Below are 20,038 nucleotides of genomic sequence, written 5' to 3' on the forward strand. Positions count from 1 at the left end.
GTAGCTTTGCTTCACCTTCCTCCTTTTATATTATTATTTGCAGTATTTAATACCTAAAAAATAGAAAGAAAACATGTACCCTTGCTGGCGGTACAGTATGTTTTTGCTGGTCTTGTTGTGTTATAGATTAAAGTCAGTATTTTTTCAAGTATTACTTTTCAACACTTCAAAATGAAATGATCATACATTTAAACACCAATCCCCACAAGATAAAAGCTTGGGAAAATGCTTTCACCAACCACATGTTGTGAGTGCTCAGTGCCTGTTTGCTGTGCATATCGGCTACTTTTTCTCAGGACAGTCATTTGGACACTTCCTGCTTGTCCTAACGTCATGAGGAGACTGGTGGTTCTCACATTTATGGTAACTAGCGGTAAGACAGTTTACCTTTTTGATTAAATGTGTAGAATATTGACCAAAAATAATTTTACATTGCAATTGTAAGTTAATGTTAAAAGGTCAAATGCATATATGTACACGCAGATGCAGCTTCACATGATTGGTATCAGTAACAGGAAATAAAGTGTGTTCCTGACATGTTTTTAGTCTGTGGATGCGGCCTTCCCACCTATCCTCCTGCAGTAGACCGAGTGGTAGCAGGAGTGGACGTCAGGCCTTACAGTTGGCCCTGGCAGGTGAGGTCCAAACAAGGGTTGCACTGATATTTGAATTAGTTTTGGCGATGCTGCCCGTTTATTGACTTTTAAAGAAATATTAATTAAATGGGGCATGAATGTTAGGCCGTAATGTGATTTATGTATGTGTACTCCTAAATGTGCTGCTCCTCTTTGGCCAATGTACACTTTTTTCAAACAAAATATATACGTTATTCTCTCATTCTGTTCACGCCGTATTCATTTAGTGCAAGCCTGTACAGTATTTTGATAGGGGTCTTTGAGGCTGCCTTTCCTGCTTTTTTGTGTTAAAAGAACATATGAAGAGGGCCCCTGGCTATGTTTGCCTTAGGCCCCAAAATTGCTAAGTCCTCCACTGATCGCGCGTACACATACAGTACATCAAAGCAGTCTCAGAAACGCAACCAACATTTGCCAAATCGCTATTATTAACTGACAACAAACATAACTAATGCTTGTGTGTATATTATGTGGAGCGTGGCTTGCAGGAAGCGGGCATGATACAGTGTTCCCTCGTTTATTGCGGGGGATAGGTTCCCAAAATAGCCAGCAATAAGTGAAATCTGCAAAGTAGCCAACTTCATTTTTTTTTACAATTATTATATATGTTTTAAGGCTGTAAAACCCCTCACCATACACTTTATACACTTTTCTTGGACAGGCAATACAATTTTTTCATATGTATCGCATGTTCAAACACTCAAAAAAGTTCAAACCTTTGTTTGAATTTCAATGATCAACCTTAATGATCAACACAAGAAATTATTTACTCACTCACTCATATTTCACTCCTGTGACTGTGCCTTTTTGTCCTTGCGCCGTTTTTGTATCCTTGTTAAAACATATTGCTGCAGACGAACCGAAGATTCATTTACAAGCTAGCAAGCGAGCTAGTGCTGCCACAGCAGACATGGCAGGACAGCATGAAAGAGATTGATTGACATTGGTCTACAGCCAATCAGGATGCAGAAAACAGACAGACAAGGGAAGAGATAGACACTCAACTTCCCACAATGCAGTTCTTCTAAAAGGACCAGGCTCAGACTGTAACAGCCTTCATAGTTGTCAACACATTCAAAATTTAGCATCCCCCTTGCAGTACCTTACCAAGGCAGACAGCACCTTTAACTGCGAAATTCCACAGTCATTGAGTTGCTTCTATTTAAAACCTTTTTTCCTCCCTTCTTGCAACAAACTAGATCAATTGCTTTTGCTTTGTTTCAATTGCTTTGTTGCTTTTCCTGCATAATGTTTTCAACAAACATCAGTTCTTGGCATATAGCTATAAAATAGCCATTTATATTTTTTAATCCCTTCAAATTGTTTGCCTTATGAACTTATTAGAAAACAACCTTGACAATAAAAATGCTGCATATTCTCTGAAATGTTTTTTATTCAAATCACTTGTATGTCCCGCCCCCCACACACGTAACTACGAATATTATAATTATATAATGTTATTGTCCAAATATTTTTAAATAGAATATAATCAGAATAATATTATTGATGAAACTTGGATAAATGACCAAATCTAGTACAAAACATTCAAACTATATTTCTATATATCAACACTATATTTTTTGTCCAATTACTGAGTTTAGAATGAAAGCCATTTTATCTAAGTTATAGGATTTAATATTGTAAATAACAAGGAATTAAAACCACATGCTTTTCACGGGTTTCGGTTGTTCAAATGTGGCCACAAAGAGTCAAATGGTGGAAGTTGATGTACTGTTTAAATGTTTTTATTCTACATTTAAAACGCTGAGATTGAAAATTAACTTTTTGGAAATTTCACTACATTACTTAGCTGAAATGGTTAAAAAGAAATGACTACAGTATAGGTGAATCCAGAGGGTTCATGTTTTATTTCCACGCATCTCAGAATGTACAGGTACGTTATTCTGTCACCATGCAGGTCTCCCTCCAGTCAGACAGCAGTGGGCGCTGGAGTCACGTCTGTGGAGGAACCCTCATCACATTGGAATGGGTCCTCACTGCTGCACACTGCATCAGGTAGACTCGCAACACCAGGGTTCCCCGAATGAGGATGATGTCTGCCTGCAAAACCGATGGCCAACAGGCTTGCAGCCTATGGTATTTTAATCCATAGTAGTAGTAAAGTAGTACAAATGGTAATAGATTATGAACTTATAACTCAATACAGTGTACCCAAATATATAACAATATTTTTTTCCTAGGAAAAAAATTCTGAAAAGGACAGATGGTTTATATTTGAGATTCAAGACAGATTCAAAGTGTTTATTGTCATGTGCACAGTAAAGAAACACGTTTCCCTGTACAATGCAGTCCACTCAGAATACCAGCATTAAAAAAATAGTATAAGTAGTATGAAATAGTAAAAAAAAAATAGTGTACAAATAGATAAGACAAAAGTAAAATAAACAAGATAAATATTAAGGCATGCAAATGTATATACAAATGAAAGAGGTGTGTGCTGTGCAAAAAGACAATTTCAAGTATTCAGGTTGGTATTAAAGTGTCTGTAGTGTAATGTAATGTAGTGTAGGGTTGAGATACAGTATTTATACACACAAGCCGGCAGGTGGCACATAACGACTCAGAACTTTTCTTCCTGTCACCAATGACTTGGCGAAAAAAAGTAGGCACAACAGAGGAGTTCTGATGCTCTTTTTAAGATAACGATTTTCGATAAAGCAGAATCATTAAACAGCAAGGGGTTGAGCATCTAAGGAATGTCATTAATAAAATATGATGAATCAAAGATTATTTCAATGAGATTGGGAACATGATCTAAAAAGATTCATTCTGTCTTTGATTTTGTCGTATAAAGTATTTTTCCAATAATAGCTCTAGGAAAAGTAGCAAGGTCAAATTTCCACTCAATGTACCTTAAAACAGTCTGTCTGAACATAAGAAATTGAACTTTCTTTTCTTCTTGGAAAAGAAGAGAGAAGAGACAGACAAGAGATATTTAGGGTCGTCTTACATTTGACATTTCATGAACTCATTGAAACAAGTTCCAGTAAGTCTCTAACGATGATCCAGCTGGTCCAAAATGTTTCTGCGTGAGTGCAGACTAGAACTAGGAAACGAGGTAATGCGGCAGCTTCAGTGCTCTGCTTCTAATCATTTCGTCTGTATCATGTATTGTTATGAATATGACATATATATACACACATAGGGATGTCCGAAATTGTTTTTTTTGCCGATAACCGATATGCCAATATTGTCCAACTCTCAATTTCCGATACCGATATCTACCGATACCGATATGTGTAACATCACATATGAAATGAAATGAACACATATCAGTTGTGAAGCTAATGGATACAGCATCAGCAATTAGCTTCTCAAGGTGGCTGTAAACAACATTGTAAAACATCTGAGAAATACTTGCGATTAGGCTTAGGCTGTGACATTTGTTTTAAAAGTCAACACAGTAGCCAAGTCCAGGAAAGAAAGTCAAGTATCATAATTTTCATGTCGGCCTACCACGGTCGGTCTATGAAAACATGTGTTATCTCACAGAAGCCACTCCACCTACCGAGTCGAAGTGGGTAAACACAGCTTGGAGGCGAGCGAGGAGAACTCGATAACTCGGGGGGTGTCCCATTCCATCACCCATGAGGACTACAACATCTTTCTAAGCCGGTAACAACATATATTCGACAGACAATCACACAGTCAATTCGCAAGTGGACAAATTGTTTAGGTGTCATAACATTAGGTGTAATACTTTGAACGTGGCTTTTGCAGTAACGACATTGCCCTGATCAAGCTCTCCTCCCCTGTGGTCTCCTCTGACACCATCATGCCTGCCTGCCTCCCACAACCCAATGCAGTGCTTTCGCACGGCACTGCATGCTACATCACCGGCTGGGGTCGGCTGTCCAGTGAGTGTTGGTGTCCCCAAATCCTCAATCCCCAAATCCCCCAATCCTCCAAACCCATCTTAATGGTCTTACTGTGTGTTTTATTCTCCCAGCTGATGGCCCCATGGCTGACGTCCTGCAGCAGGCTCTCCTGCTTGTGGTCGACCATGACACATGCTCACAGCCTGACTGGTGGAGCGTCCTGGCGACTGACAAGATGGTCTGTGCCGGTGGCGACGGCATCTCTGCTGGCTGTAACGTGAGGAATAAAGAGGGATGCGAGGAACTTTCAAATTACAATTAAAAAATGTATGATTTCTTGTTTGCGTGTTATAGGGAGACTCTGGAGGTCCTCTCAACTGTCAGAACCCTGATGGCACATGGACCGTCTACGGAGTGGTGAGCTTCGGTTCTGGTCAAGGCTGCAATGTCTTCAAGAAGCCCACTGTTTTTACCCAAGTTAGCTCCTACATGAGCTGGATCGACAAAGTGAGCAACATTTTTCACACAGGAAATGCCTTCATGAGCATACTGTAACTGAAGAAGTCTGAAGGGGACAAAAAGTTTTAGCTTTGTAAAAACAGGGTGTGTATGATTGAATTTTTCTTGTATCTGCAGGTTACGAGTAACTATTGAAGAGGCTGTTCATGTTTGTAGCAGCTGCAGAAGGCAGGGTTTTTGCTACATGGAAGTGATCGTGGCGCAGCGCCACGACAAAATAAAAGCTGCCACAACTTAAACATGAGGGTTTTTTTTAAAGTAATATACTGTATGAATGGATATACGTATAAGCTATATAGATACATATATAGCTTAATATTTATGCACAAATTGACCACAAATAGCTTGAAAACTATTTAAAATATCAATGCGCTTTATTTTGATAAAACATTCCTGAATCGGCTGTCTGTCCTGTTGGCACGTGCATGTGATTAAATGTAGGGTTGTGTCAAATAGTACAACATTTTGTACTAGTCACATAGTACTATTGGACTACATACGTGAGGTAAGAAAACAAGGCTCGACATTTTAGACTCACTTTAAGTGCTCTCAGCAACTTTGCCATTAAAGTAACAATTTTGCAATGTTCTCGGTTCATGTTCCGCTGGAAGTTGATAAAAGTTAAATACGTTAATAAATAAATAAGTCCTAAAAAATTGTTGAAAACTGCAAACGCAGAAGCGGCACAACACAGCGGCGGCAGTCCCATGCAGCCCACCACCACAGCTTCAGAAAATCCTAGTGGAAACCCTGAAAGGTCAAATGGAATTTTATTTTTTTAAATAACCTCATTTAACATTTAAAAACAAATGCATAAACACCCCTGCTAATATAAACAACTTGTAACTATAATGTAATAAAACCCATTGCAAATTCAAGTCAGATGACATCACAATTCATTTTTGCACAGTCCTGACTGCATTTAAATCCTTTTAAAATCAGCCCTTGATAACCTACTGATTTTCTGATGTCTAATTTTGTCTTCTTAGGAAGTGAGAATGAATACATTTTGCCTTTTGAATAGATGGCATTTGCTTAGCAGGTTTAGAAAATGTGCACAAAATTCTCTTCATTTTTCTGCAAGCTGCTGCACCTTCTGTGAAGTCCTCTGGGGCGCGCCAAGAAATTTGTGCCACTTTAAAAAACACTAATATATGTACATGTTTTCATCTTTCAAAGCTGAAAAATGCCAGAAGTAAACATCTGTCATTGACAAATGGACTACTTTTTATTTCCCATACAATACTCTCAAAATAAATTTGTTTTCACGCCACAGGAGGAAAGGAATTTTTCCCCAACATATTTTCACAACACATATAAACGTAATACAAAAAAATGAAACAAACAGCATACGTGTGTTCAACACTCAATATAAAATAGAACTCTGTCTGCAATCATCATTCAGCAACAAAGTCATAAAATCATTCATGGAAGATATAAACCTGTGAGGTACTCAATTACCAAACAAACAAAAAAAAGTAGAAAAGTTGTGGGAGCTTGGAGATGCTATAAATGCTGGAATGACAAATCTGCGAGTGTCTAAATGACCTTTGTTGCTTCATACAAATAGTGGCAGTGTATAATTTCTAGCACTTTTTCCATTAACTACACTAAACAAAGCAAAAGGACACTTGTAATGTTCAAGGGCAATGACAGACTGTGTATTCTTAATGTAAGTTGGTCAATTATGACATTTGGCAGGTATTGATAAAATAGTGTATGCTAATAGCAACATTTCCCACTGAATGGAGTATTGTGCTGTGTGGCTCTTTGCCAGCATACTTGGAGGTGAAAACAGGGCCGCAAGTCAAGCTGTGGTTGATGAGCAAGCCTTGCTGTTAGAACAGTGCAGCTGCACACTCAAAGCGTCTTTCTGTTGGTCAACTTGAATAAGACTTAAAAAAAAAAAAAAAGGCCTATGGTGACAGTCAACTCTTACGCTGCTGCTTTCCGAGCTCAACTGATATTCCCATGACGACTGTGACAAGTCCTTTGGCTATTCACAAGCTTACTCCCATTGTTCCCTTGTTTACCTCCTTCCCTTCGGGATGTTTTTATTATGAATACTACAGAAGCTGACTTGGACACACCACAAGTCTCTTCAGTCATAGTGACTAGTGAGGTAGGGGTAGTCTTCAAAAATAAAAGTGGGGCACAGACAATTCCCATAACTTTAAAACTCTAGAAAAAGGTTGTTCCACAAAAACTATTTTTTGAATGGTGATTATTGACGCAGGATAAGGGAAGGCCCTTCACTTACTGCACGTCGGCAGCATTCTAAGAAAAAGCCCTCACACATCGCTGAAGTCTAAAAGACTGACTGATTAAAATCACTTTATGTAACCAAGGTTCATGGAAAGTGTGGTCAATAAAGCCCAACTAACAAAGGGAACCATTGTGAATCTGAATCTTATGAAATATACTGCAATGTGTAACGAGTGAAATACAGACTTAGAGAAAAACACTTTTTTTTTTTATTAATACATGTCTTAAAAATGAGAAAGGCACTGTATCCCACCAGGCATCTTTCAGTTGGTTATGATGATGTACAGTATATGCACCATGAAAGTTAAGTTAGTTTGGAACCTCTTCTAGGTGGTGTCCAAATGATTGATTTAGTCCCCATCAGAGTGTGATTTGTGTGTTTAGGCTTATTTGCTCGTACAAACCGAACAAGTGGGTAAATGCACAAAGTTTACAAACACATCACCAACAGTTTAGTTGAGGTGACGTTTTCATAACTTTTACGGTATGTACACAAACTGAGGAGCGAGACACACTGTGGTCCAACTAAAGTCTGGCTAAAACAGACTAAGGCTGCATTCACACTTGTGGTTCGGGATGCTGGTCCAAACCAAAAATAAAAAAGCGCTTCACTTCGTGTTCACAACATAAAAGTAAAGACTTGATGTAGCAGCTTTTGTGACATAAGTAAATCAATCCAAAATTTGCTGGGTTGAATAAATAACTTATTTTTATATTCTGCTATATTTTACAAAAGCTTCTAAATATACTTTCAAAGAGTGCCATTGTGAGAGGGCAGAGCAGAGAGACAGCGCTTCCTACTCATTTTCTCTTACATATTGGTAACTTCTGCATGCTTTTTGCTGTAATTTTAACATTTGTACCCATCTTTGGTCCGTGTTGTGTTCACAATTCAGCTCAAGTGAACTGAACCGCACAGAGTTCGTATGATCGTGTTCATCCAACGAACAGTACTAGCAGAGCAATCGCACCAGAGTTTGTTTTAGCCAAACCAAACATGACAAGTGTGAACACATGCTAAAGGGTCCATGATAAAAGATGTCATTTTTAGCAACTTTTCTAATATTTCACACAAGAGAATAAGTAAAAAAAAAAAAAAAAAAAAAAAAAAAAAGTATGTATGTTTTGTATGTATCGACCAATACTCAAGGATGCAATATCAGTATTTGTTTGGCTGTGAAAAAGCTGGATCGGGACAGAGTAGTTAACACTCAAATTCAAATAATGATAACGTGTGTTGGCCAAAAATAACAATTTTTAGCACATTGTGCCAATCATGTTATAGAGTGTATTGTGGGACTCCAAGCCAGCTCTTTTGGAATGTCGTTACAAGTGTTTCAGGCACAGGGATACTTATGCAACTGTAAAATTATTATTATTTTTTTTTTCATTTTTAGCTTTTAACTTATAGAACAATTTCCTGCAGAATTCTTGTGAGAACACATTGATCAAAGTGAATTATTCCAGAGGGTAAAGAAGTCTTCGGTAATGGAGGATGTGGGAGTTAAGCTGCTGGTTGAACAGAAGCCAAGAAGCTCTAAAAGCAACAATCTCATAGCCTGTCAAGGAGTGTGTACGTGTGTGTATAATGGTGGTAGATGGGGTCAAGCCCACTGAGAAGATTTAACGCACTGTCACTGTCACCCTCTGCTGCTAGTCAGTCAGAGTTGCTTTAACAGCTTCTTCTCATCCTCTTGTGTTTAAAAATCCTCCCCCGTGAAGTCTTAGGATATCATCAATGTGTGTCACTTACATAATCACAATGAATGTCAAAGAAGCTACTTTGGCATTACAAGGAGAGCGCTATTTGGTGTATGCTTTTGTTCCAATATTCACCTTTGTCTCATGTGCAGAAAAGAGTTCCAGTTTGTCAAAGCACAGGTTTCTGTTTGTCGATTCTTTGAAATAATGGAACATGACAGATTAATTTGATACTGAGAAGATTCCAGGAGGATTGTGCTCACCATGAGCTGATGATGTCATGATGGTAGTTTCTAGCAACTATACGGACCTAAATCAACATAAACCTTAAAGGGGAGGCACCTTGTCCTCATACTGTGGCGGTGGGGTGAGTGGTTCTATACTGATCCCAGTAGCTGGCTGAGAATTATGCATCTTTTCTGATTTAATCCTCCGGATCTTGATGGGGAGGAGCTTGCGACCACTTTTGCCATGTTTACGGTTCGATGCAGAAGCAGCAGTAGTTGTCGGGACAGAAGTGGGGCCAGGCTGTGATCCAGTGACATCTGAGCCCTCAAATTCATACTGCACCCCATCAACTTGTACCAAGTCATCATAGGAGGGGAGCTGGGAGGAGACGGGCTGAAGGTTGCTCTGACGTACGGGGTACTGGCCACTGCCGACTGCCTCTTCATAGGTAGGTACAGCATAGCGCTGAGCATCTTCCTCCGGGCTGCATACAGAAAGTTGAAATCACTGATCAATGACACAAATGACAATTATATACTACTCACAAGAAGTTAGTTATATTTCAGATATATTTCACGATTAACCTAAAATGTCCTACTGTATAAACTTTACAGGTGAACTTAATTTGACCTTTTCTAATTTTGAATGCACATGTCCAACATGTCCAATTTTCGGCGCACAACTTGCTGTTCACCAACATAACAGCTGTGCATACCCCTAACTTTTTGAGTGGTACAGGCTGTTTCAAAAAAAAGTGCCATCTTTTTGCAAGGTGATATTTAAGCGAATTCCCGTTCAAATTTCTTCTCATTTGCATGTTTTTAAACAGGTCAAAATCTGAGGTTTAATATTCTTATCTTCACAGGCATAGAGATGCCCTTCACTGGAAGAGAAAAAGCCTTTTGTGTGTTGGTGTATGCTCGATCACAGTCGAACAAGACTGTGCAGCGTGTATTTGTGAGGGAGTCCTCAAAACAGTCACCAACAGTAATGCCAATTTGGACATGGCACAAAAAAAAAAAAAAAAAAAAAAAATCAAAGAGGAAGGCTGTTTGTGCAGGACAAAAGGATCTGGACAACCAAAAACATCAGAAGAGACGGTGGAGTGTGTTCATCAAAAATTGTTGCGAAGCCCAAAGAAATTGTTCCGATTCCTCCAACAACAGTTTGGCGCATCCTGAGGAAACGCTTGATAATGAAACCCTACAAGATACAACCCGGAGCGCATATTGAACATTTGTGAAATCGGCTATGAAATCCACATATGTTTGAATTTTTCATTCAAATTGGAGGAATAAATCATATTCATCATTAAGCCCGTTTAGTTTCATTAACCTTGACGATTTAGTTTCTGTCATATTTACACCTCAAATTATAACATAATAATATAACCTAAATGCACTGATAAATGTATAAATTGTTAGCTTTCGCAGTTGTTTTCACCAGTTCCGCAAGTTTATCAATTTTTCATCAAGCTCTGCCAATCTGCCATTATATTTACTGACTGAGATCTTCTTAATGGCTGAAGGCCAAATCAAGTCAAACTGTAATTATACTCACTGAACTGAAAAATCATGTTCTGGGTGGGACTGTTCCATTCTAGTCATGTAGGTGGCGGTGTTGCACATTACAAAGTGATTGCAAGCAAGCTTGGGAAAAAAACACAGCTCAGTCTTCTGGATCGTGGGCTTAATGCAAGCAGACTGTTAACAGTCAAAAGTGAAAATGAAATCCTCCTCTGCAACTTTATCTTGATATGAAACAACAAATGGTGATTAAAACATGTTTGATCAACACTGGTTTTTCAAGAGGATATAATCCACAAACACATTCAATATAATACAGAAGCCTTCTCCCCTATTCTATTGCCTCAAATCCATCTTCCCAAGCAGCATGATATAATGGATATTTTAACTGTCAAGGTGAAACTGCAAGCTTATAAACGATGGCAGCACAGGAAGATATTAGTATGGATGCTGTCAAGATGGGCTGTCATGTGACAGACACAATTTTCTCATAATCTCAATTCAAGATTTTCAAAACAAATTCTATCAAATTTGCCAAATTAAACCATGTGTTGTCAGGTTAGGTTGTAAAAAAAATGCAGGTGTGGATTACTAGTGTGATATACAACAAGACCTCACAGAACATTGTTGGGGCAGCCCTCCCCTCACTGCAAGACATTTATAAAACTAGAGTCCTATGCAGAACACACAACCTCATCAAGGACAGCACACATCCACAACACTCATTATTCACACTCCTACCGTCAGGCAGACGCTACAGGAGTTTCAAGTCCAGGACCACAAGGCTGGCAAACAGCTTTTACCCACAGGCCATCAGGCTTCTCAACGAAACACTCACACACGCCACACGCAACACAAGCACACACTCATAGCACTTTATTTATTTATTTGTATTAATGTCTCTTCTGTTTTTGTTGCTTAATTTATTGGTATATATGTTTCTTATGTTCTTATTCTTTCTTGTGTTTTCTTTCTTTTCTTGGGAGAATGAACAGAATAAGATTTTCATTGCATAGTATAACTGCTGTTTTACTATGCACATGACAATAAAACTCTCTTGAATCTTGAACAAAGTATGATATGCAACCAAATTATCCTCAAGCATCTCTGCAGTTTGAGTCATGGGCCAAACAAACTGCAACCTTCAATAACACCACAAAACAGTGTGGCCAACTTGGCAATTTTGTAATTAGATCGAATGGCATTCCTACCCCCCCTTGACAACATTTTCTGAAAAACAAGTAGTGACAAATCAAGCAACGTTTTCTGGCATCGTTGGGGAGTTTTCTATGATGGTGAAAGCACGTACTGTTCTGCATTTTGTGTTCACACTGAGTATCGGCGGGTGCTGCTGACAGGTCCACCCAGCCCAAAGGCAGTCACAAGCCATGAATTGCTATTACATATATTCACCAGAAGAGTGTGCTACTCACGAACCACACTGATTCAAGTTAATATGAGCCATAGAATAAACACAGCATAATCTGTTATTCGCTGTTCAATTGTGCTAACTTAGTGCTAACTAAGTTCTCAATAGCCAGCATGTGATGGGAGAACTTTGAGAGGTGCTGGCCGAGATAAAATATTAGTGTGTTTACTTTCATGAAATGGTGGTAAATTTTAAAGTAACGAACAGAGAACCTAGTTTATTTGTAGTTCCAAACATAATTAGGGTGTTTTTTTACTCACTTTTTTGTCTCTCCTACGAGGTTATGTTTTTTTCCTACACCATTTTTCAACATCATATGCAAAGTGTACGATGACATAATGTAGCGACTTCTAGGACAGTCACTAGCTACTTTTCTGATGTCAGAGCATTGTATTTTGATGTCTTTATTATGTTTAACCAGAAAGAAACATGGGTCAACTCACCTTTCTGCATCCCCATTCTCCCTGGCTGTCATTCTTGTGTGGTTCTGGGACTCCTGGAGCCTCTGCTGCTCCCGCTGCTTGTTCCTCATCCCCAAACACAAGGACAGCAGCAGCATGACCACCCCCGAGCCCACCAGGACAAAGGCCACAGAGGAAGCTTTACTTTTTCTTGATCCAGTAGAATCACCTTCTCCTCCACCCGCACTGCTGCTGCCGCTGTTCGCAGTGGTTTCTGCAGGTACGACGCTCCACACGATCATCACGATGCCCAGGGCCACCAGTCCAACACCCAGAGCACAGAGTGCATACTGGGAACCAGAGTTTCCACTGTTCTCATTACTGCTGCTATTGTTATTATTGTCATTAGTGCTTCCTCTGCTGCGGGGGCTGGATTGTCCATCCGCACTGGAACGCATCTTGACAGTCACTCCAACTCAGTCAATCCAAATGCAAAGGGGTGATAAACTACAGAGAGAAACACAGTTTATTAAACAATTCCTTGTGAGACTGCTTCAAACAATTAACATGTATAAAAGTATGCGGAAACAGGTCACTCCCACCCACAGGTTTGCACTTAACGGGAATTCAAGCTCAGTTTTCATAGTTACACAGATAAAATAAAGTGACGTACAAAGCCACTGACATGTCAACAGAAAGGGTGTGTTGAAAAGTCAAAGATTTACAGAAAAGTCACTTATTTTTTAACGTGAGGACATTATAAGCTCAATATGGACAGCAGCAGCTCCTGTAGAGTCAAAAGCAAACTAAAACAGCTATAAAATCGTTTGCTAAACACATTCATCAATCAATTTTTATAGCATGTATTCCTTTTCAGGATCACAGTATGGGACTGGACTCCACTTCTGTATGTGAATCACTATGCATTTCACTTAGGGAAACATGAATTGCGACATGTACTGTGACACAGTGAAGCAAAGCCTAAGTCAGTCCCTTGGGAAACTGGACCACGTGGTAGTTTTCCAACATGATAAAAAGAGCCCAAACATGATGACAAGTGCCTTGCTGATGAGGAAGAATGCAGCATACAGTATACTGCATTCTGGATAACTGAGAGGCAGGACATTTCTAAATGTACATAGGAATGGCAGTCAGAGTTTGAACTTTTTCTCTGGCCAAGCTGATGAACCCCAGCGTTTCACCAAGTTGCACTATTGTGATGCACCAAAAGACTATACCTGCATTTACTGTACTTCTGTGCCGCCAAATCACTTTATCATCACTGCATGAAAGTAGGGCTTTTTGGTGAAATGTATTCAGAAAAAAATATCAAGGCTGGGGCACGGTGGTATAGTGGTTAGCATGTTGGCCTCACAGTCAGGAGATCGATCATTCTGTGTGGAGTTTGCATGTTTTCTTTCAGTGTTTATGGGCTTCCTCCCACAAACATCCCAAAAACATGTATGCTAGGCCAACTAGAGGCTCTAAATTGGCCATAGCTGTGAATGGTTGTTTGCCTATAAGTGCCCTACTGGTGACCACTTCAGGGGGTCAGGTGTAGAATATAACTGAATGACGAAGGCTGCCAAAACTTACCCGCAGATACCAGCTTAATGTGACACCATGATTTTTTGTTCACGTCAACCAAGCCCAAACTATATTTCAAAATTCCCACCAGTCTCAAATGGCACACAACTACATTAATTTGAACACAAATTGCACTTTTTCCTGTCAAATTGTCAACATTTTATTTGACTGCAATGAAACATACCGTTGTCTTCTTCCCCCTTTTGATCAAACACACACATTATTGGGCTAATTTAATTTGTCCAATATGAGGGGATTTTTTTTTTTGGCTCCTGCATACATGCCTTGACCTGCTTGGAGGGACAGCTAGACAGAGGAGTGTACTCAGAAGAATGTATGGTATGAGCCACAATGATTACGGACAGCTGAGTAAAGTACCCCCATCGTGCCAAGTGGGTCTGCTATTAGACACACCTACTCGACATGTAAAAGCATTGCTACAATGCAACATAAGTACTTATAATTCACCAAAACAACACATACGTTTTCACTTGGAAGAAAAATTCAACATGTAGCGTTCTTCTGGTTACCTGACCATTGTTACACATCACAATCACGTCCGCTTGTTCATGAGAAAAGTTTCCTGATTGAGGAGTAAAAGGCTCCAATCGGCAATAGAACACAACTTAAACACATTTGCTTTCCAGAATGATCCTAACACCGCGCCACGACTTTACGACCTGCCAGGGGAGGCAGGTCGTAAAGTTGATAATAAAGGGTCGTCGTCTAACTTTTGGAAAGAGGAGGCCGCCTAAAGCGGTCGTTTTGCACACTTACTTCCCCATTAAATCGTCCTCAGTGCCGACACCAAAGCTGCAGTTTGCCGTCAAATGAAGACGACGGTTGAAGAAGTCATCCACAGGACATTTTCAATCACTAAATGATGCAACATGAAAGAGCAGCTTCGCTCTGAAATAGACGGATCCGCCGCAAAAACAGAGACAACCAGACAGAGGAGGCGGTTACTTCCACTTCAAGGTTAACCCCTTGGTGACTGGACTACATACTACTTCCTCATATAGGGGGCGTCTGTTTACTCAACTACAGAGTGGACCAGGCGTTTACGAGACATGCTGTATAGTGTTTAATAGGGGAGGACACATCATTAAGGTTATATCAAAAATAAATAACAAATAACTCCTCCTAAGAGCAATCCCTGGTGCTGTGGTGGTACATGCGGTAAATGTTTATGCCTTTCATAGGTTCATAGGCATAGTTCCGATCCCTGGTCCTGCTCAGGGTTGTGTCAGGAAGGGCATCCCAGCGATGTGTAATTTCATTTGTTGGGGGTTTTCCAGTGAAATAGAAGGTATATCATACCAATATGGCTGTGTTATAGAATGTATCCAGTTATTATTGTATTTTTAAAGGTTGAACTAAAGTAGTTATTTTGAGTACAAGTGTTAGTTTGAGGTGGTTTTGACAGCAACTTTTTTTTGGAGACCCTCTTCCATCGTTAAAGTATCCCGATTTGGAACACTTTGTAAACATGTGCCATCATTACGCTGCCATTGACAACTGGGATACAAGTTGAAACTATTAATGCTGCACTTCAGGCAATAACATTCATTTACTTAAAATAAAATAATAATTCACACTGTTCAATCATAACTGTTGCACTTTGGTAAATGGTCTTTCACCCTATAGTGCTTTCCCACCTCAAAGGCACTCAACGCGCTTTTACACCACACACACATTTACCTACTGATGATGCAGCATCAGGAGCAACTTCGGGTTCAGTATCTTGCCCAAGGATACTGCAACATGATCACGGGAGGACGGAGGATCAAACCCACTACCGTCAGGTTGGGAGACGACCACTCTACCACCTGAGCCATGCCGCGCCACTTTCACTTTCACTTTCCTAAAAACGTACACCAGTGGTGTCCAAAGTGCAACCCGGGGACTATTTTTCGGCAAACAGCTTGTTGTTGTGGTGTATTGTAAAAAATAAAATTCATTAATGAAATATATTATTAGACATAACACTAATTTGCTTTGTCACCTAAAACACAAAGCTTGTATATCTTATAATATAGTATAATGACCTACACTGGATTGGATTAAAGATTAGCATCCTTAATGTACACATCAGAGACCCTTCAGTTTTTCTGTATGCTATATATATATACTATATATACACACACACAATGAGATATACATATACTGTATATATATATATATATATATATATATATATATATATATACTGTGGTGGCCTCGGCCATCTTCTATGCTGTGGGCTGCTGGAGAGGTGGCAGCACGGATAGGGACAGGAGCAGGAGCAATAGACTGATCAGGAGAGCGAGCTCTGTCCTGGACGGTCCTCTGGACTCCGTGGAGGAAGTGGGGGAGAGAAGGATGTTGGCTAAGCTGACATCCATCATGGACAACACCTCTCACCCCCTACATGACACTGTGGGTTCCCTTAGCAGCTCCTTCAGCAGCAGACTGTTACACCCACGGTGTAAGAAGGAAAGGTTCCGCAGGTCCTTCATACCGACCGCTGTCAGGCTCTACAACACCTGCACCACCTGAACCATGTTGTAGTCACTATGTATTCTTTACAATGTATTCTTTACTTGCGTATCTTGCTTGCTGCTGTAACAAGTGAATTTCCCCACTGTGGGATAAATAAAGTACAAATACAATACAATACAATATATATATATATATGTATTTATATATCGGGGGGAGAATTTTTTGGAATATTAGAATTTATTGGATAATTACTTGCCACCAGATTGCAGTTTTTTTTTGAAACACAAGGCTATGTAGTTTTATGTTTTGCATTTTGTTTATTTAATGCAAAAACAGGCAGCCACAAATTTGTTTTGTATTTAACGTGCTTAGTGAATTGGAATTGGTGGTCACATGATACAAGAGGCCAATGCCAAGCCAATGAAATCATGTCAATGCAAACATGAGGAACATTAAAGCTGTGTTGTTTTTCAAGACATAAAGCAAAAGCTCTGTTCTACAACGATGACAACACCAATCCATACACAGGCCACTTGCTGTATTGTTCTGTTTTGTTGTGCTGGGGGGAGGTTTTTCTTCCTCTTAATGTTGTTATCTGCTTTCTGTTTTCAGTCACATGCAGGAAAAGAGACAGATGAGAGATGTGAGAAACCTCGGTTGCATCTTATGGTTTTACCTGAAACCACTTGTTATTAGATAATGTATGAATTGTGTTACATATGCAACAATAAAGACTGACTATATTGGTTTTACACTTGCATCTATATATTGTTGCATTATGAACTATTTTATTTGTTATAATGACCCATTTGTAATATATATACTTTATGTTTTTTTCCCTATCAGCTAGTGTTTTTCCCAATTCATTGTCAAAAGAACTAAAAAATATAGATCAACTTTCACGGCCTCATACGTGATTAATTGTAATGGTCTATGTCTATATCTATTATCTAATCAAATAATTATACAATTATGTACAATATTCCATTTAAATTTGAAAAAAAATTGAAATTTAAAAACAAAGAACCAGATTTGTCTGCCGAAGACCAGGTGTCAGATGTGTCATGTGTCAGATTTCCTGGAGCTATTTGACATTTCTAAAAAAGACATTTGAGATATAAAGAAAAAAGCAGCAGCATGGGCACCAGAGTAAACATATCAGGTAAGTTTACATAAATTTACACAAACATTTATGTAAGTTTACCTTCATTACTACTAGCAAGATCCGGTACTAGCAAGAGTACTCGATCGACACAGCTTTTTCTCCTCTGAACTACCTTGATACCCCAAAATTCCCTCCAAATCTGACAGTCAATCAAAACCAACTCATAATTCACTCTGGATGTGAGCGCGTTGTTCGACACACCTGTTTGTCGCCACAGCCAGAGAGCTAAAAAAAAAATAGGCTGCACACTTAATAATGTCCTGCACATTTCTTGAACCAAGATGCTACTATCATAACCCTACGACTTGGCATCCGTTACACATGCACACTGAACTTTTGTTTGTTGTAATCTGCTGTTATAACTGGTAAAACTCAGATTAAAACTTTTGAAAGTTTATAAAATGTTGTTTTAATCTGATGTTTTGTGGCTCCAGACTATTTTACTTTCGTGGGCGAGGGGGTAAAATGGCTCTTTTGATAGCAAAGGTTGCCGACCCCTGCCTTAGGAGATCAACACCATTTATTAGGTGTGCACAGGCAGCTTCTTTTCCTCTGACAAAATGGGCCAGAACTCTGAAAAGTCAAGGACTGTAAAACATCTTTCATAGGGATGCAGCACTCTTGAAATTGCCGAAATTGGCAAGATATTAGGACGTGACCCCAGAACCGTTAAATGTTTTTTTGCAAATGCACAAAAAGGTTCCAAGAAACGTGTAGAGAGAAAAACATGCAAATTAACTGCCAAATATTTGAGAAAAATCTAACGTGAGGCTCCCAGGAACCCGTCCAGTGCTGTCATATTCCAGATCTGTTGTCTACCTGGATTGTCCAGAAGTGCGGTACATGGTGTTCAGTGCTCAGAGGCATGGCCAAGGTAAGAAAGGCTGAAACCTGACCACCACTGAACAAGACACACAAGCTGAAATGCTATGACTTGGCCAAGAAATACGTGAAGACAGATTTTTCAAACGTTTTATGGCCTGGTGAGATGAGAGTGACTCTTGATGAACCAGAGGCATGGGCCCATGGCTGCATCAGCAATGGGCAGAGAGTTCCACTCCAACTCAGACGCCAACAAGGTGGAGGTGGGGTACTAGTAAGGGCTGGAATTATTAAAAGATGACTCAAACTGAACTCCCAAACCTACTGCCACTTTTTTCACACAGTGGTACGGAAAAAAAGTGTGCATCTTTCAAGAAGACCATGATTTTTATGCAGGACAATGCTCCATCTCATGCATCCAAGTACTCCACTGCGTGGCTAGCTAGTAAAGGTCTTAAAAAGGTCTTAAAAAATAATTACATGACCTCCTTGCTCACCTGACCTAAACCCTATTGAGTACTTGTGGGCCCTTAAACGTAAGATTTACGTGAAGAAAAAAGGTACACCTCTCTGAACAGTGTCTGGGAGGCTTTGGTTCTGCTGCACAAAAAGTTGACGGTCAAATGATCAAGAAACTGACAGACTCCATGGATGGAAGGCTTTTCCGTGTTGTTGAAAAGAAGGGTGGCTACTGTATATTGGGCACTGATTTTTGGAAATGTCAGAAATATTTATTTCTAAAGTTTGTGTTGTTTATCATTCTGATTTTTAAAGAAATGAAAATAAAGTCATGACATGGGAATATTTCTGTTTTTCTTTGAGTTACCTAATAATTCTGCACACTAATAGTTGCATAATAATTGTGCACACAGATATTCTCAACAAAAGCCAAAACCTCACTTTCACTTCCTTAAAATTTGAGGGTTATTAACATTTTGGATTGAACAAGTGCACTGTTATTGTTAAATAATAAAACTAATAATCAATAATGCAAATTGCCTAGTAATTGTGCACACAGTGTATATTCCCACCCTCACCTATGGTCATGAGCTTTGGGATGTGACCAAAAGAACGAGATTGCGGATACAAGTGGCGGAAATGAGTTTCTTCCATAGGGTGGCTGTACTCACCCTAAGAGATAGGGTGAGGAGCTCAGGCATCCGGGAGAGGCTCAAAGTAGAGCCGCTGCTCCGTCAAAATTGAGAGGAGCCAGTTGAGGTGGCTCGGGCATCTAGTCCGGATGCCCCTCGGACGCCTCACTGGTGAGGTATTCCGGGCATGCCCAGCCGGGAGAAGGCCCCAGGGCAGACCTAGGACACGCTGGAAGGATTATGTCTCACAGATTGCTTGGGAACTCCTTGGTCTCCTCCGGGTGGAACTGGAAGAGGTGGCTGAAGGCTGGGAAGTCTGGACTTCCCTACTGAGACTGCTGGCCCCAAG

The 20,038-nt window shown here is 39.7% G+C and overlaps 2 protein-coding genes across 4 annotated transcripts; one reads left to right on the forward strand and one right to left on the reverse strand.

Annotated features, from left to right (window-relative positions):
* Positions 1–301: 301 nt before the first annotated feature.
* On the forward strand, positions 302–5,222 carry LOC129185132 (chymotrypsin-like elastase family member 2A). 2 transcript variants are annotated; one of them, XM_054781851.1, is made up of 8 exons: positions 302–373; positions 547–635; positions 2,554–2,651; positions 4,149–4,271; positions 4,377–4,513; positions 4,606–4,751; positions 4,829–4,981; positions 5,111–5,222. In XM_054781851.1, the coding sequence occupies exons 1-8, from the start codon at positions 334–336 to the stop codon at positions 5,126–5,128; spliced, it is 804 nt and encodes a 267-aa protein (XP_054637826.1). In that variant the 5' UTR covers positions 302–333; the 3' UTR covers positions 5,129–5,222. The 2 variants fall into 2 exon arrangements, with proteins under 2 accessions (XP_054637826.1, XP_054637834.1); XM_054781859.1 differs by having other exon boundaries at positions 4,152–4,271.
* A 540-nt stretch (positions 5,223–5,762) lies between these two features.
* Positions 5,763–15,115, reverse strand: tmem51a (transmembrane protein 51a). Of its 2 annotated transcripts, none has more exons than XM_054780560.1 (3): positions 14,908–15,115; positions 12,586–13,050; positions 5,763–9,671 (listed from the first exon to the last, which is right to left on the reverse strand). In XM_054780560.1, the coding sequence occupies exons 2-3, from the start codon at positions 12,999–13,001 to the stop codon at positions 9,287–9,289; spliced, it is 801 nt and encodes a 266-aa protein (XP_054636535.1). In that variant the 5' UTR covers positions 13,002–13,050; positions 14,908–15,115; the 3' UTR covers positions 5,763–9,286. The 2 variants fall into 2 exon arrangements, with proteins under 2 accessions (XP_054636535.1, XP_054636536.1); XM_054780561.1 differs by lacking the exon at positions 14,908–15,115 and adding an exon at positions 14,661–14,777.
* Positions 15,116–20,038: the final 4,923 nt, after the last annotated feature.

The sequence above is a fragment of the Dunckerocampus dactyliophorus genome, chromosome 1 (assembly GCF_027744805.1).
Source record: "Dunckerocampus dactyliophorus isolate RoL2022-P2 chromosome 1, RoL_Ddac_1.1, whole genome shotgun sequence".
NCBI classification, from domain to species: domain Eukaryota; kingdom Metazoa; phylum Chordata; class Actinopteri; order Syngnathiformes; family Syngnathidae; genus Dunckerocampus; species Dunckerocampus dactyliophorus.